Source organism: Bos indicus x Bos taurus, chromosome 17 (genome assembly GCF_003369695.1).
Source record: "Bos indicus x Bos taurus breed Angus x Brahman F1 hybrid chromosome 17, Bos_hybrid_MaternalHap_v2.0, whole genome shotgun sequence".
Lineage (NCBI taxonomy): Eukaryota > Metazoa > Chordata > Mammalia > Artiodactyla > Bovidae > Bos > Bos indicus x Bos taurus.
Window position 1 is genome coordinate 43,865,747 of NC_040092.1, and position 16,415 is coordinate 43,882,161.

Sequence of the window (16,415 nt, forward strand, 5' to 3'; positions counted from 1 at the left end):
GAAAACATCTTCAAGACATTTAGATCTATATTAAGTATTAATAGTTCATTCATATGCATGCAATCTGTGACACTAGTCTATAGATAAGAAATAATTATTATTCACGTCTAACAATAAATATTAGATATTTTAATGATATACAGAACATTCTGAATAGAATATAAATAAAACTTTCTTATGTAATATACTAATAAATATTTATAAATAAGTTGTATGATTTATAGATGTTTATAGTAAAAGAAAGATATTCCTCAATATGTCACTGTAAGAAACACTAGATGATCCCTAGACCTTGACTATATGTCTTGTTTCATCCTACTTTAGGTGGAAGTCCATGTAAGTGTGCTTAAATTTGGAAAAGTAAAATGTTAATGGTGAAAAAAAGCAAATAAAGTTCTTCTTTAGCAATAATTCACTCAGTCTCTGATTGACCTCTTTTATTAGTTGTTTAATCTCTCTGCATACACAAGGTTGTTACAGCAAACCAATGTGGTTACTAACACATACAGTAGTAGGAAATACAGTTTAAAAAAAATCACTAACTAAAATACCAGTAAGAATAAAATACACATTGAAAAGGGAATGAAATGAAGGTATTTTTAATTTTTTCTGAGGGGTTAAAGGATTGTAAGATTTCAACAGAAAAGGAAGGACATTTCGAGCAGGGTGAAATATGAGTAAAAGCAAAGAAGCAAAAAATATTAGACAACACAGGCATAGTTGTCAGTTCTCAATAAGAGTAAACGAGCAAATGGAGATCAGGAAGGAGGCCATGTAAAACCATACTTAAAACTGCAATCAACTCATGATCTGCCCGTTAGTCTTGATTGGGTACCCTAGGCTAAAGGAGAAGTGCCAAGCCTGGAGTGAACCTGGCAAGGGAAGGCTGGAACAGGCAGAGCTCCAAGCCTTTCTCTCTTCCTGACAACCAGAGAAGCTCAAGGCAGCTTGGTCTAGGAAATCAGTAACAGCCAATTATAACTACAAAGTTGGCTTGAAAGGTGAACCTTTCCCAGCTCCCTGCTGTGCCTGAATCACAATTAAATCAAAATGAATGAATTCACTACCAGATAACTGAGAACTGACCATACATAAAGCGATGCAATGAAAGGTAAAATTGGAAAGGCAGGTGGCAGGTCTTGAATGTCATGTTAACTAAGAGGTTTGGACTTTATTGTAGCAATTATTCCTGCTTTGTATTTTTAATTTTAGATTGATCTTTAAAATTTTCAAAAATGTCCGTGTATCTTGAAAAATTTTTCTCAAATAATTAGGTGGGATATATGCATTAATATGGATTCAGGGTAAATTGTTACAGTAACACTAAAGATTTTTTACTGTAAAATATTTCAAAATATTTAAGAGTTGGAAGGAAATAAAATTCAGCCATAACTTTCTTATCATCAAAATTTCCCCAATTATTTACATTTTCTGGAAGAAAATCTTTCATATAGAGAATTATTACAAAAAATTTCCTGCTTTCGAGATACACTATTTTTTGACTGGGTCAATAAGATAAGCCACAAGAACTAATGCTAATCAATAATATCTATGTGAGCAAGTGTTAGAAGTAGCTGTCAACATCTTTTTTCTCCCTAAAAGTAGCAACTATTCTTATCACAGACCCTTAGGTGTTCTGCTACACCTACCTCTTTTTTGAAATTAATCCAGTAATCACTTTTAGATGGAGAATGACAAATGGAAAATGAAGTTAAATATCTTAGTAAACTAGCTGATTAAAGAGATAAAGGAATCAGACTGATTACAGAAAAAATTAAAAATTTAAGTTTAATTTCAAGAAACTAGATATTCCATTTTACAACTAACAAACCACAGGTCATTATAGTAAATTTTGAGAGAGTGAATTCAGCAGGAACTTTCACTATCCTAAAAATTGGAGAAGGAAATGGCAACCCACTCCAGTATTCTTGCCTGGAGAATCCCACGGACAGAGAAGCCTGGTAGGCTACAGTCCATGGGGTCACAAGAGTCAGACACGACTTAGCGACTAAAGAGAGAGAGAGAGATCCTAAAAATAAAAGCAAAATGTCATCTGTGCAAAAGAGAGCTCTCTGTTACTGTCAGTTAAAAACAGCTCTATAGCTTAAAAAAAAAACAAAAACAAAAACAAAAAAAAACAACCCAATCACAAATGGGCAAAAGACCTAAACAGACATTTCTCCAAAGACGACATACAGATGGCCAACAGGCACATGAAAAGATGCTCAACATCACTAATTACTGAAGAAATGCAATTCAAAACCACAATGAGTATCACCTCAGACTACTCAGAATAGTCATCATCAAAATGTCTAAAAATAGTAAATACTGGAGAGGGTGTGGAGAAAAGAGAACCTTCCTACACTGTTAGTGGGAGTGTAAATTGGTACAATCACTACAGAAAACAGTATAGAGGTTCCTTAAAAAATGGAAAGCAGAATTACCATGTGATCCAACAATCCCATTCTTGGGCATAGTCCAAAAAATACTAATTCTAATTCAAAAACTTTAATTCAAAAAGACATATGCACCCCAATGTTCATAGCAGCACAATCTGCAACAGCCAAGACTTGGGGGCAACCTAAGTATCTATCAACACACAAACAGATAAAAAAGATGTGCGATATATATAAACACATTACACACACATATACGTATAAACACACACATACACAATGGAATATTACTCAAGCCATACAGAATGAAGTAATGCATTTGCAGCAACATAGATGGTCTTAGAAATTAACATCTAAGTAAAGTAAGTCAGAGAAAGATAAATATCATACAATATCGCTTATATGTGGAATCAAAAATTGATACAAATTAACAGAAACAGACTCACTGACATAGAAAACATACTTACGGTTGCCAAAGGGAAAAGAGGGGAGAGGGATAAGTTAGGGATTTATAGATACACACTATACAGGGATTAAGATACAGGGATTTATAGATACACACTATTATATATAAAACAAACAACAAGGACCTACTGTATAGAACAGGGAACTAGATTCAGTATCTTATACGAACTTTTAATGGAAAATAATCTGAAAAAGAATACACATATATACACAAACATATAAATGTGGATAACAGAATCACTTTGCTGTACACTGGAAACTAACACAATGCTGTAAATTGATTATAGGTAAATATTTTCTTCCTTAGCAAAGGATTTGTGAAGAAACAATTTCTATTTACTTTTTCTTTTTTTAAAGAAAATATTACCAAAGGGTTAACACATATGATTTCATACCTGATAATATTTCAGCTGACCATTTAGTTCTTCCAAATGCTTATCATACTCAGTTATAAGAGGAACTAAAAAGCTAAGAAAAAATGCAAAGTTAGAAAGATGCATATTCTGTTTAATCTAGTTTAATAAGTATCTAACATGAAATAAATAAACATCAAAACTTTTATGTTAATTTTCTCCATCAAAACTTTTATATTCATTTTCTCCATAGCAATCAATACTTTACCTTTTTCCTAAACCAGAGATTCTCACAGCCTTAGCTCAATTAATATTTCAAGCTGAATAACTTTTTTCTTTATTGTAGGGGCTGACCTATGCACTGTAGGATCTTAAGCAGCATTACTGGCCTCTGCCCATTAGGTGCCACTAGTGCCCTTGCCCTCCACAACAGTGACAAGCAAAACCGTTAGCAGACATTGGCAAGTATCTGGGGAGGGAAGGGAAGCAAAATCACCCAGTTGAGAGCCACTCTTAGAGATGATGATAGCAGCTTTTTTTTCCCTTGTCAATTCAATGACAGGTCATTTAAACCTAATTAGAGGAGACTAGAAAATAAACATTCCTAATACTAAAAAAAATTTTTAACAATAATTAAACATAATTAAGAAAATATTTTCTGGTAACACAACCTTACCTTTGGTCAGCTGCCGAGTTTTCTAATGTGTCATCTCCATCTCCTTTGAAGACACCTTTCTGTAACAGAAAATAATGCATCTTAAAATTTTATTTTCTCATATCGCTTGAGCCTCAACTGACAGAAATTTAAAATTAAATACAATTAAAAATGTTATAACCTTAGAAAATCTGTTACTGCAATTACAAAAGAGAAAGAAAAAATAATTGATGCTGAAAACGTTTCGCTAAATGTTAACACCTGTACATAATAAAACTCTTGGTAAACTAGAAATAGGAAGAAAATTCTCAATTGATAAAGAATTTCTACCAAAAACCTATATCGATTTCTATTCTTGACAGTGTACATCAGAAGTGCTGCACAAAATTCAGTAATAATACAAGGCTGCGCATTAGCACTGCTAAAATTCAACATTGTACCAAAGGCTCCAATCAGTGGAATCTGCTACAGGGACAGGGAGCTGGAGACCTAAAGCTGAAAAGGAAGATGCAATACTGTTCTCATTCACAGACAATTACCTAGAAAACTCACTCTATAATCTACCAATTATAAAGACCGAAAATAGAGAATACCAAGTCGCCAGATATAACTGCATCTCCAGATGTGATTGGGGGTGGTTGGAGTTTTGATCAGGACTATGGCGCATGGGGCTAGAAATAAAGCCCAGGAGGAGGAGGAGGGACAAACATAAAGGAGTACCAAGAAAGGGAGAGTAACAAGGGAGGAGCAAGATGAACAGGCAGCAAACACATGGTCTGCAAGGACCAGGCGGAGATCCGGGAACAAAACTCCTTAAAGTAGGGTGGCGAGAAGAGATGACACTAGTCAGAAGAGGGGACAGATACAGCATGACACTGAAAGAGCTGGACAATGCTGGGAAGCAGACTGAGGGCTAAAAGACTGGGGAGGCAGGGGAGGAAGGTGGGCTGGATGCCATGGACAACAAGGATCAGAAATAGGAAGTGGAGGCAGAGATTGGAGGGGAAAAATTAGAGGGAGCTCTCCTGTCTTTTTGTTTGTTTTTTAATGGCATTTCTGTACTTACCTTGTGAAAATGAGTAACCAGCAGAAACTGAGAGGTGCTCCAGCAACTATCTCACATACTACTGCTGGCATCACCTTGAGTTGGAATGCCCATTATGAGATATAGAAACACAGATATGATTTGTGGTTACCAGAGGTGGGGTCTAAGGGGAGGGAGAAATGGATGAAGGTGGTCAAAAGCCACAATTTATAAGACCCACTTAAAAGCTAAATAAGTACTGGGGATATAAAGTACAATATAATTAAGATTAACATTGTTGTCAGTAGGCCCTTCCTATACAGTAAGTCTGGTTACCATCTGTCACCTGACAAAGATACTACATTATTATTGACACTATTTCCCACGTTGTATATTGCATTGTGTGTCATGTATTTTGTAACTGGAAGTTAACTTAATGTCCCATACCTATTTCAAACATACCCCGACCCTGCCTCTCTTCTGGCAACCAGTTTATTCTCTGCATCTATGGCTGTGTTTCTGTTTTGTTATTTTTATTCATCTGTTTTAAGATTTCATACACAAGGGAAATCATACAGTTATTTGTCCTTCTCTGACTTATTTCACTTAGTATAATACCATCTAGGACCATACATGTCAACAAAAATGCAGAGATTTCATTCTTTTTTTATGGTTGATTATGAAGATCTACAAGACCTTCTAGAACTAACACCCCAAAAAGATGTCCTTTTCATTATAGGGGACTGGAATGCAAAAGTAGGAAGTCAAGATATATGTGGACTAACAAACAAGAGATGCCTTGGAGTACAAAATGAAGCAGGGCAAAAGCTAACAGAGTTTTGCCAAGAGAACACACAGGTCATAGCAAACATCCTCTACCAACAACACAAGAGAAGACTCTACACATGGACACGACCAGATGGTCAACACCAAAATCAGACTGATTATATTCTTTGGAGCCAAAGATGGAGAAGCTCTATATAGTCAAAAAAAAAAAAAAAAAAAAAAGACTGGGAACTGGCTGTGGCTCAGATTACAAACTTCTTATTGCTAAATTTAGACTTAAGTTGAAGAAACTAGGGGAAAACCACTAGACCATTCAGGTATGACCTAAATCAAATCCCTTATGACTATACTGTAGAAGTGAGAAATAGATTCAAGGGATTTGATCTGATAGACAGAGAACCTGAAGAACTATGGATGGAGGTTCCTGACATTGTACAGGAGTGATTAAGACTCATCCCCAAGGAATTTTCATCCCCAAGGAAGAAAAAAATGCAAAAAGACAAATGGTCATCTGATGAGGCCTTACAAATAGCTGAGAAAAAAGCTAAAAGACAAAGGAGAAAAGGAAAGATATACACATTTGAATGCAGAGTTCCTAAGAATAGCAGAGAGAGATAAGAAAGCCTTCCTCAGTGATCAATGCAAAGAAACAGACGAAAACAATACAATGGGAAAGACTGGAGATCTCGTCAAGAAAATCAGAGATACCAAGGGAACATTTCATGCAAAGATGGGCACAATAAAGGATGAAAATGGTATGGACCTAACAGAAGCAGAAGATATTAAGAGGAGATGGCAAGAATACACACAAGAACTATACAAAAAAGATCTTCATGACCCAGATAACCACGATGGTGTGCCAGACATCCTGGTATGCAAGTCAAGTGGGCCTTAGGAAGCATTACTATGAACAAAGCTAGTGGAGGTGATGGAATTCCAGTTGAGCTATTTCAAATCCTAAAAGATGATGCTGTTTAAGTGGTGCAATCAGTAAGTCAGTAAATTTGAAAAACTCAGCAGTGGCCACAGGACTGGAAAAGGTCCGTTTTCATTCCAATCCCAAAGAAAGGCAATGCCAAAGAATGTTCAAACTACCGCACAACTGCACTCATCTCACAAGCTAGCAAAGTAATGCTCAAAATTCTCCAAGCCAGGCTTCAACAGTATGTGAACCATGAACTTCCAGATGTTCAAGCTGGATTTGGAAAAGGCAGAAGAACCAGAGATCAAATTGCCAAGATCTGCTGGATCATCAAAAAAGCAAGAGAATTCCAGAAAAATAACTACTTCTGCTTTATTGACCATGCCAAAGCTTTTGACTGTGTGGTTCACAACAAACTGTGGAAAACTGTAAAAGAGACGGGAATACCAAACCACCTTACCTGTCTCCTGAGAAATCTGTATGCCAACCAAGAAGCATCAGTTAGTACCAGACATCAAACAATAGACTGGTTCCAAATTGAGAAAGGAGTACGTCAAGGCTGTATAGTGTTACTCTGCTTATTTAACTTATATGCAGACTACATCTTGTGAAATGCCAGGCTGGAGGAAGCACAAGCTGGAATCAAGACTGCCAGGAGAAATATCAATAACCTCAGATATGCAGATGACACCACCCTTATGGCAGAAAGTGAAGAACTAAACAGCCTCTTGATGAAAGTGAAAGAGGAGAGTGCAAAAGTTGGCTTAAAACTCAACATTCAGAAAACTAAGATTATGCCATTCAGTCCAATCACTTCATGGCAAACAGATGGGGAAATAATGGAAACAGTGAGAGACTTTAGTTTTGGGGGGCTCCAAAAATCACTGCAGATGGTGATTGCAGTCATGAAATTAAGAAACACTTGCTCCTTGGAAGGAAAGTTATGACCAACCTAGACAGCATATTAAAAAAGCAGAGAGATTACTTAGCCAACAAAGGTCTGTTTGGTCAAGGCTATGGTTTTTCCAGTAGTCATGTATGGATGTGAGAGTTGGACTAGAAAGTAAAGCTGAGTGCCGAAGAATTGATGCTTTTGAACTGTGGTGCTGGAGAAGACTCTTGAGAGTCCCTTGGACGGCAAGGAAATCAAACCAGTCAATCCTAAAGGAAATCAGTCCTGAATGTTCACTGGAAGGACTGATGCTGAAGCTGAAACTCCAATACTTTGTCCACCTGATGAGAAGACCTGACTCACTGGAAAAGATCCTGATGCTGGGAAAGACTGAAGGCAAGAGAAGAAGGGGATGACAAAGGATGCAATGGTTGGATGGCAGCACTGATGCAATGGACATGAGTTTGAGCAAGCTCCAGGAGTTGGTGATGGACAGGGAAGCTTGGAGTGCTGCAGTCCATGGGGTTGCAAAGAGTCGGAAATGACTGAGTGACAGAAATGAACTGAACTGAATATTCCATTGGGCTTTCCTGGTGGCTCAGCAATAAAGAATCCACCTGCCAATGCAGGAGGTGCAGGTTCAACCCCTGGGTCGGGAAGATTCCCTGGAGAAGGAAATGGTAACCACTCTAGTATTCTTGCCTGGGAAATGTCATGGACAGAGGAGCTCGGTAGGCTTCTGTGTCCTTGGGGTCGCAAAGAGTTGGACATGATTTAGTTACTAAAGCAACAACAATATTCCATTGCACGTATGTACCACATCTTCTTTATCCATTCACCTATCGATGGGCATTTAGGGTGTTTCCATATCTTGGCTATTGTAAATAATGCTGCAATATATCATATTCTAAAGATATATACAAATGTGCATATATCTTTAGAATTAATGTTTTTCTTTCTTTGAAAATGCTCGGATGTGGAATTGCTGGTTTGTATGGTAATTCTATTTTCCATGTTCAGAGGAGCCTCCATACATTTTCCATAGTGGACATACCAATTTACATTCTTACCAACATTGTGCATGTGTTCCCTTTATTGCACATCCTAGCCAACACTTGTTATTTCTAGTATTTTTGATAATAGCTGCTCTGACAGATACGCTTTCAGTTTTTCACCACTGAGCACCATACTGGCTGCAGGGTTTTCGCATATGGACTTTACCAGATGGAAGTGTGTTCCCTCTATATACACTTGGTTCAGAGTTCTTATAAATGAATGTGAAATTTCTTAAAAAAGCTTTTTTTTCACATTGAGATAATATGATTTCTATTCTTCAATTTGTTAATATGGCGTATTTTACTAATTTGCCAATGCTGAACCATCCTAGAATCTATGATAAATCCTATTTGAGCACGGTGTATCTGCTCTCTTGGAACTGCTCTTGTTGCACTGCATAGATTTTGGATCATGTTTCCATTTTCATTTGTCTCCAGGTATTTTCTGATTTCCCCTTGATTTCTTCAGTGACTCATTGGTTGTTTAGTAGCATATTGTCCAGCCTCTGTGAGTTTGTATTTTTGCAGCTTCTTTAAATAGTTGATTTTAATCCATAGTTTTGTGGTTGGAAAAGGTGCTTGGCATGTGAAATGATTTTTAATACTTAATTCAGCTTTTTTAACAGATGAAAGACTACTCAGATTTCTACTGCTTTTTGTATCAGTTTTAGTAAGTTTTACTTTTTCAGGCATTTTGTCTATTTCACCTACATGGTCAAAGATATTAGTGTAAAGTTGTTTATAAATCACCCTATAATCATTTTAAATGTATATTTAATCATTTTAAATGATATTGCATCTGTAGTAATATCAAAATTTTTGTCTGGTCCTTATAATTTGCTTTTTCTCTGTTCTGCAGTTATTGATTGTTGATTCAAATGCCATAAGAGATACAGAAGTTTCCTTTGAGGAGACTGGCAAAGATGGGGAGTAGAGGAATCCTGAGTTCACTTCTTCTCATGAGCACACCAAAATCACAACTTTCTGCAGAATAGCCATCACTGGAGAAAATCAGAACCTATGCAGAAAAGGTCTTCCATAAACAAAGACATAAAGAAGGAATGATAACAAAACAGGTAGGAGGGAAAGCACACTCAAGATATAATCAAGTCCCACACCCCAGGTGGGCAATGCACAATGGAGAATAATTATAATATAGTACTTCCCCCACACGAGGGAGGGTTCTAAGGCTCATGTTGGGCACCCCAGTCTGGGGATTCCTGAACCAGGAAAAGGAGCCCCCAGAGTATCTGGCTTTGAAGACCAAAGAGCCTTAATACTGGGAGATCCAAAGGACTGAGGGAAATGAGACTTCACTCTTACAGAGTAAACACAAAGTTTCACATGTACTGGGAACCAGAGCAAAAGAAATAAATTGACAGAAGCCTGGACCAGACACACATGGTTGCCTTGGGAAAACTCCTGGAGGGGTGCAGGGTGGCTGTGGCTCACCCTGAAGACAGAGAAACTTGCGGCAGACGTATGTGGTGGCTATCTACTGCATGGACTCTGCAGTTGGTGGCCTCCATCTTGAGATCCTCCTTCAAATTCATCAGTGCCAAGGGCTGACCCCACCCAACAAGCGGCAGGCACCAATGCTGACACAGCTCATCAAACAACTAACTGGGCAAGGTCACGGCCCACCCGTCAGCAGACAGGCCACCTAAAGACTTCCTGAGCATACAATCACATCTAGACATGCCTCTTGACATAGCGCTGCACATCAGAGACCCAAGACTCAGCTCCACTCACCAGTGGGCAGGCACCAACTCTGAACTCCAGGAAGTATACACTAGCCTCCAGAACAGCCTCACACACCAGAGGTGAGACAAGAGATGCAAGAAAACCACAGTCCTTCTGTGTGCATATCTAGCCTGCCTACATCAGGAAAAACCCTACTCTAGGATCAGATGGGTCCCAGTCCTGCCACAAAGCAGGCCAATGCAAACTTCAAGACACCACAAAGCACGTACCAAACTGTATCAGTAACCACCCCCATCTGACAGCAGGTGTGAGATCTCTGGATCCTTCAGTCAGACTCCAGGACCCAGAGCTCTGCCTGCCAGTGGTCTGGCACTAACCCCAGGACCTGGTTTCAACCACCAGTGTGGGTAAGCAATGGCCTGGAGTCTTCTGGATGCAGACACTGCCCACCAGTGAGCCAGTACTAACCCCACAGCTCCCTACGGTTCTGCAGCCAGCCACCTTGTGACTATGTCCCATTAACCAGTAGTCAGCAGCATCCACACAACACAGTGCCTGGGGATAAAACAACTAACCAGGCTAGGGGCCAAACACACCTACCAAACTGTCGAACAGTCAGCCTGCCACAAAAGAAGGACCCATGCAGCCCTACTGGAGCAAGTCCTAGAATACACAGCTTGAGTGACGAGAGGGTTGTGTGCTGCTGGGACACATCATACCTCTCCAAGGTCAAGAAATGTAACAAAACTACCATATACATAAAAATGGGAATAGCAACTTAGGAAAAATGAGATAGCACAAGAACATGTCCCAGCCAAAGGAACAAGATAAAATCCGAAAGAAATAAGTGACGTTATGATAAGCATCTACCTGAGGGAAGGTCAGAGCAATGATTATAAAGATGATCAAAGAACTCAGGAGGAGAATGGATGTACAGAACAAGAAGTCAGAAGTTTGTAGAAAATACACAGAACCACACAGAGATGAATACAATAATGGAAACAAAAAATACACTAGAAGGAATCAACAGTAGACTAAATGATACAAAGGAATGGATCAGAGAACTGGAAGAGAGAGAACTGGAAATCACTGCTGCTGAACAGAAAAATGAATGAAAAGAAATAAGGACAGTTTAAGAGACCTCTGGGACAACATCAAGCACATTAATATTTGCATTATAGAGATCCAACATTATAGAGAGCCAACATTCACTGGATCATCGAAAAAGCAAGAGAGTTCCAGAAAAACATCTATTTCTGCTCTATTGGCTATGCCAAAGCCTCTGACTGTGTGGATCACCACAAACTGGAAAATTCTAAAAGAGATGGGAATACCAGACCACCTGACCTGACTCTTGAGAAACCTGTATGCAGGTATGGAGGCTAATTACTTTACAATATTGTAGTGGTTTTTGCCATACATTGACACGAATCAGCCATGAGTGTACATGTATTCCCCATCCTGAACCCTCCTCCCACCTCGCTCCCCATCCAATCCCTCAGGGTCATCCCAGTGCACCAGCCTTGAGCACCCTGTCTCATGTATCGAACCTGGACTGGAGATCTATTTCACATATGATAATATACATGTTTCAATGCTTTTCTCTCAAATCATCCTACTCTCGCCTTCTCCCACAGAGTCCAAAATCTGTTCTTTACATCTGTGTCTCTTTTGCTATCTTGCATATAGGGTCATCGTTACCATCTTTCTAATTAGAAGAAACTACAAAATTCTTCACACAGTATCACCAGCAATGTCTGATTCATTTTTTTCTTCATACTTTCCAGTATTTGACTTTTCAGTGGGGCTATGTTTTCTTTTAACCATTCTGGAAGGTTATGTTGTGACATCTCATCATGGTTTCAATTTTTTTAATTAACCTAGTAACTAACTCTTTAATTCTTAAAGAGATGGGAATATCAAACCACCTGAGAAATCTGTACGCAGGTCAAGAAGTAACAGTGAGAAATGGACATGGAACAACAGACTGGTTCAAAGTTGGGAAAAGGTGTACGTCAAGGCTGTATACTGACACCCAGCTTATTTATTTTATATACACAGTACATCATGCCAAATGCTGAGCCGGATGAAGCTCAAGCTGGAATCAAGATTGCCAGGAGAAATATGCACATGACAATACCCTAATGGCAAAAAGCAAAGTGGAACTAAAGAGCCGCTTAATGAAAGGGAAAAAGAAGAGTCAAAAAGCTGGCTTAAAACACAACATTCAAAAAACGAAGACCATGGCATCCAGTCCCATCACTTCATGTCAAATAGGTGGGAAAAAAATGGCAACAGTACGAGACTTTATTTTCTTAGGCTCTAAAATCACCGTGAACAGTGATTGCAGCCATGAAATTAAAAGATGCTTGCTCCTTGGACGAAAAGCCAGGACAAACCTAGTTCAGTTCAGTCGCTCAGTCGTGTCCAACTCTTTGCGACCTCATGGACTGCATGCCATGTAGAGCCACCCAAGATGGATGAGTCATGGTGGAGAGTTCTGACAAAATGTGGTCCACTAGAGAAGGAAATGGGAAACCACTACAGTATTCTTGCCTTGAGAACCCCATGAACAGTATGAAAAGGCAAAAAGATAGGACACTGAGAGATGAACTCCCCAGGTCAGTAAGTGCCGAATATGCTACTAGAGATCAGTGGAGAAATAACTCCAGAAAGAATGAAGAGATGGAGCCAAAGCAAAAACAGCATCCGGTTGTGGATGTGACTGGTGACGAAAGCAAGGTCCAATGCTGTAAAGAGCAATATTGCATAGGAACCTGGAATGTCAGGTCCATAAGTCAAGGCAAATTGGAAGTGGTCAAACAGGAGATGGCAAAAGTAAACGTCGACAGTTTAGGAATCAGTGAACTAAAATGGACTGGAATGGGTGCTTTATTTGCAATAGATGCATAATAAATTAGTGATGAGTTTCTTCCAGATTACTCAGAAAGCCATTCTTCTAAAAAATATTTAATAATCTTCTAGAATTTAAATCCAAACTATTTAACTTAACCATTCAAGGTCCTCTATAATGTGGGAACAATCTACCTTTCCTAACCTTATTTTCAATTACTTCTTTCACATATGCCAAACACATTACGGAAACTGAAGTATGCTTTAGTCCCTAAATACAACTCTCATTTTCTTACCCACTTTGGCTACTCATCATGCCAGTGGGTCCAGCTACAATGCTCTTCACCACGCCCTCTTTTGGCTCCCCACTGAAGTTTTCGAAATCCTACCTACTTAGCAGTGCCTCTCAGATACACTACATATCCTCCAGGAAACTCCCAGATCTCTCCAACTATACATGATCTCCTTTTTTTCTCTTATTACTAATAGCTGGTTTTAAAGTTCTTAAAAGATTCAAATATTATGCCTTTTATCCAATTATTTAATATTTCGCATCCCATATTTTTATAAGTCTCTATGTTCCTCTACAATTGCTATTTTACATACCTTTACATTGCCAAAACCCCTGGCACAATGCCTTACATAAAGATGGTGCTCAATATATATTAAGGTGAATTCAGTGAAGACATTGCTCCATAACTATCTTCTAAGGATAGCTGCTAAGGAGATACAAATGCAAAAATAAAGGACTCAATAATCTAAATTATAAAAGCTGTAACATTCTGAAATAAAAGTAATAAATCAAAACATAAGATAAATATTTGAAAATAAAAATACAGATTCAGCAACCCATTCTTACTTGCTAGTAAAACTTTAGGAATTAGAGACTGCATTATTTCCTAAAAAATCAGGTTGGGAGAATAGGATTGAAATTGACTTATTATAAAAGTATTTATAAGACTTTATATTCCCTAAAACAGAATTTAAACAAATTATACAAAAGAAAAGAATTATTTATAGAATTTAAAAAATCTTGAAAAATGGATATTGTATAATTAATTTATATCTATTTTTACCCCAAGATGACTTCCTGAGATGACAGTGATGATTAATCACAGAGAGTGGCAATAATATTGGATTGTAGTCAGGTAAACTAATTTTATAGACACTTTTCTTCCTCTAAGACAACTACATACTCTTTAAGTATTGTAATTACTGTTCTGAATGTTTAATTTTGTCTTCCTGATTTTAATCAGCATCACAGGCTACCAAATAGCATCCTTTCCTCTATCCTTTGGAAGAGGACAAAGTATAGGTTGACTAGCATTCTGTGAAGGTGTTCTTGTACATTTCAGAGGGTTGCAGCAAACTCTTACACCTTTCACTCTTACCAAAAGAAGGCTGATTTTCATCAATAAAGGTGGCTGAAGTATGACCTAAGAAACTGATAAACTCCTAATTCAGACTCATTAAAATCCTAAATTACTGATTTCTAGCTTCACTAGATTATGGGATGAGGCAAATCAACTCCTCACAGTTTTACCTGAGTAATCCATCACATGCAGAGTTTAGAACTGCACTACCTAAAAAACAATAGCCATAAGCCACATTTCAGTTCAGTTTAGTCACTCAGTCGAGTCCGACTCTTTGAAACCCCATGTACTGACTGTACCACACCAGGCTTCCCTGTCCATCACCAACTCCCAGAGCTTGCTCAAACTCATGTCCATCAAGTCAGTCAGATCATCCAACCATCTCATCCTGTCATCCCCTTCTCCTCCTGCCTTCAATCTTTCCAGCATCAAAGTCTTTTCCAGTGAGTCAGTTATTCACATCAGGCGGCCAAAGTATTGGTGTTTCAGCTTCAGCATCAGTTCTTCCAATAAGCATTCAGGACTGATCTCCTTTAGGATGGACTGGTTGGATCTCCTTGCAGTCCAAGGGACTCTCAAGAGTCTTTTCCAACACCACAGTTCAAAAGCATCAATTCTTTGGCACTCAGCTTTCTTTATGGTCTAACTCTCACATCCATATATGACTACTGGAAAAACCATAGCTTTGCTTTGATTAGATGGACTCTGGTCGGCAAAATAATGTCTCTGCTTTTTAATATGCTGTCTAGGTTGGTCATAGCTTTTCTTCCAAGGAGTAACCATCTTTTAATTTCATGGCTTCAGTCACCATCTGCAGTAATTTTGGAGCCCAAGAAAATAAAGTCTATCACTGTTTCCATTGTTTCCCCATCTATTTGCCATGAAGTGATGGGACCAAATGCCATGATCTTCGTTTTTTGAAAGGTGAGTTTTAAGCCCGATTTTTCACTCTCCTCTTTCACAGTCATCAAGAGGCTCTTTAGTTTCTCTTTGCTTTCTGCCATAAGGGTGGTGTCATCTGTGTATCTGAAGATATTGATATTTTTCCCAGCAATCTTGATTCCAGCTTGTGCTTCATCCAGCCTGGCATTTTGCATGATGTACTCTGTATAAGCCACATTAGTCTATTCAAATTTAAAATTTCTTAAGTGAAAATCAGATAAAAGACCTGTCAGTTGTGTAGCTTAATTTCCAGTGCTTAACTGCCCCATATGTTACTGGCTACCATATTAAAAACTACTGAACTATACAGCATTTTCATGATCACAGGAAGTTCCACTGAACAGGACTGGTCTAGAAAGCTTGTAATTTGACTTAAATAGTAAAAGTGGTTGGTTATATTGTTATCGATCAAGTTTTATATTTCTAAACTCATGATCAACAAGAGTAGCCCTACTATTCCTTCAACATAAATTTCAAATAACTTATTATTGGATTACAATTGGCCCAGCTCTTATACATTATATAAGACATGCCTAATTTCTTCCTGCCTCAGAGCCTCTTCTTGGCTTTTTCCTTGGCTTGTTCTTCACTTTTAGTGCCAACTTAAATGTTGCTACCATAAAGAAGTCTTCTCTGCCTTTTCTACCAAAAACAAGTCTCAGCCACCACCACACTGTATACACGTTAATCTCTCTCAGCACCCTGTTTATTTTGTTCATAAACTATCACAGTTTTTGTTCATTCATTTCTCTCTCTTCCACTGAAAGAGGATCCTTTGTGTATTTTATTCATAGGTCTGTCCCTAGAGCTTACCTAGTGGTCAAGCACTCAAAATTTGTTGAATATATTAACGTTTGCTCTATCAGTGAATAAATGTGCACAATGACTGTCTTTTCCTCCCACAACCAACTCATACCTCTTATCACCATGCTTTTATATTTATTTCTTCCTTCCTTTTCTTTCTGGTTTATGTTATTTCCTCTCTTTCCTGAGTC

The 16,415-nt window shown here is 38.2% G+C and overlaps 1 protein-coding gene across 1 annotated transcript in view; it reads right to left on the reverse strand.

Annotated features, from left to right (window-relative positions):
* SCLT1 (sodium channel and clathrin linker 1) overlaps positions 1-16,415 on the reverse strand; it is a 226,177-nt gene that overhangs the window by 186,467 nt on the left and 23,295 nt on the right. Inside the window, exons 3-4 of the mRNA XM_027567331.1 lie at positions 3,891-3,949; positions 3,257-3,329 (exon numbers count right to left, since the gene is read on the reverse strand). Of these exons, the coding sequence (XP_027423132.1) occupies positions 3,257-3,329; positions 3,891-3,949 (132 nt within the window). The remainder of the gene's footprint in view (positions 1-3,256; positions 3,330-3,890; positions 3,950-16,415) is intronic.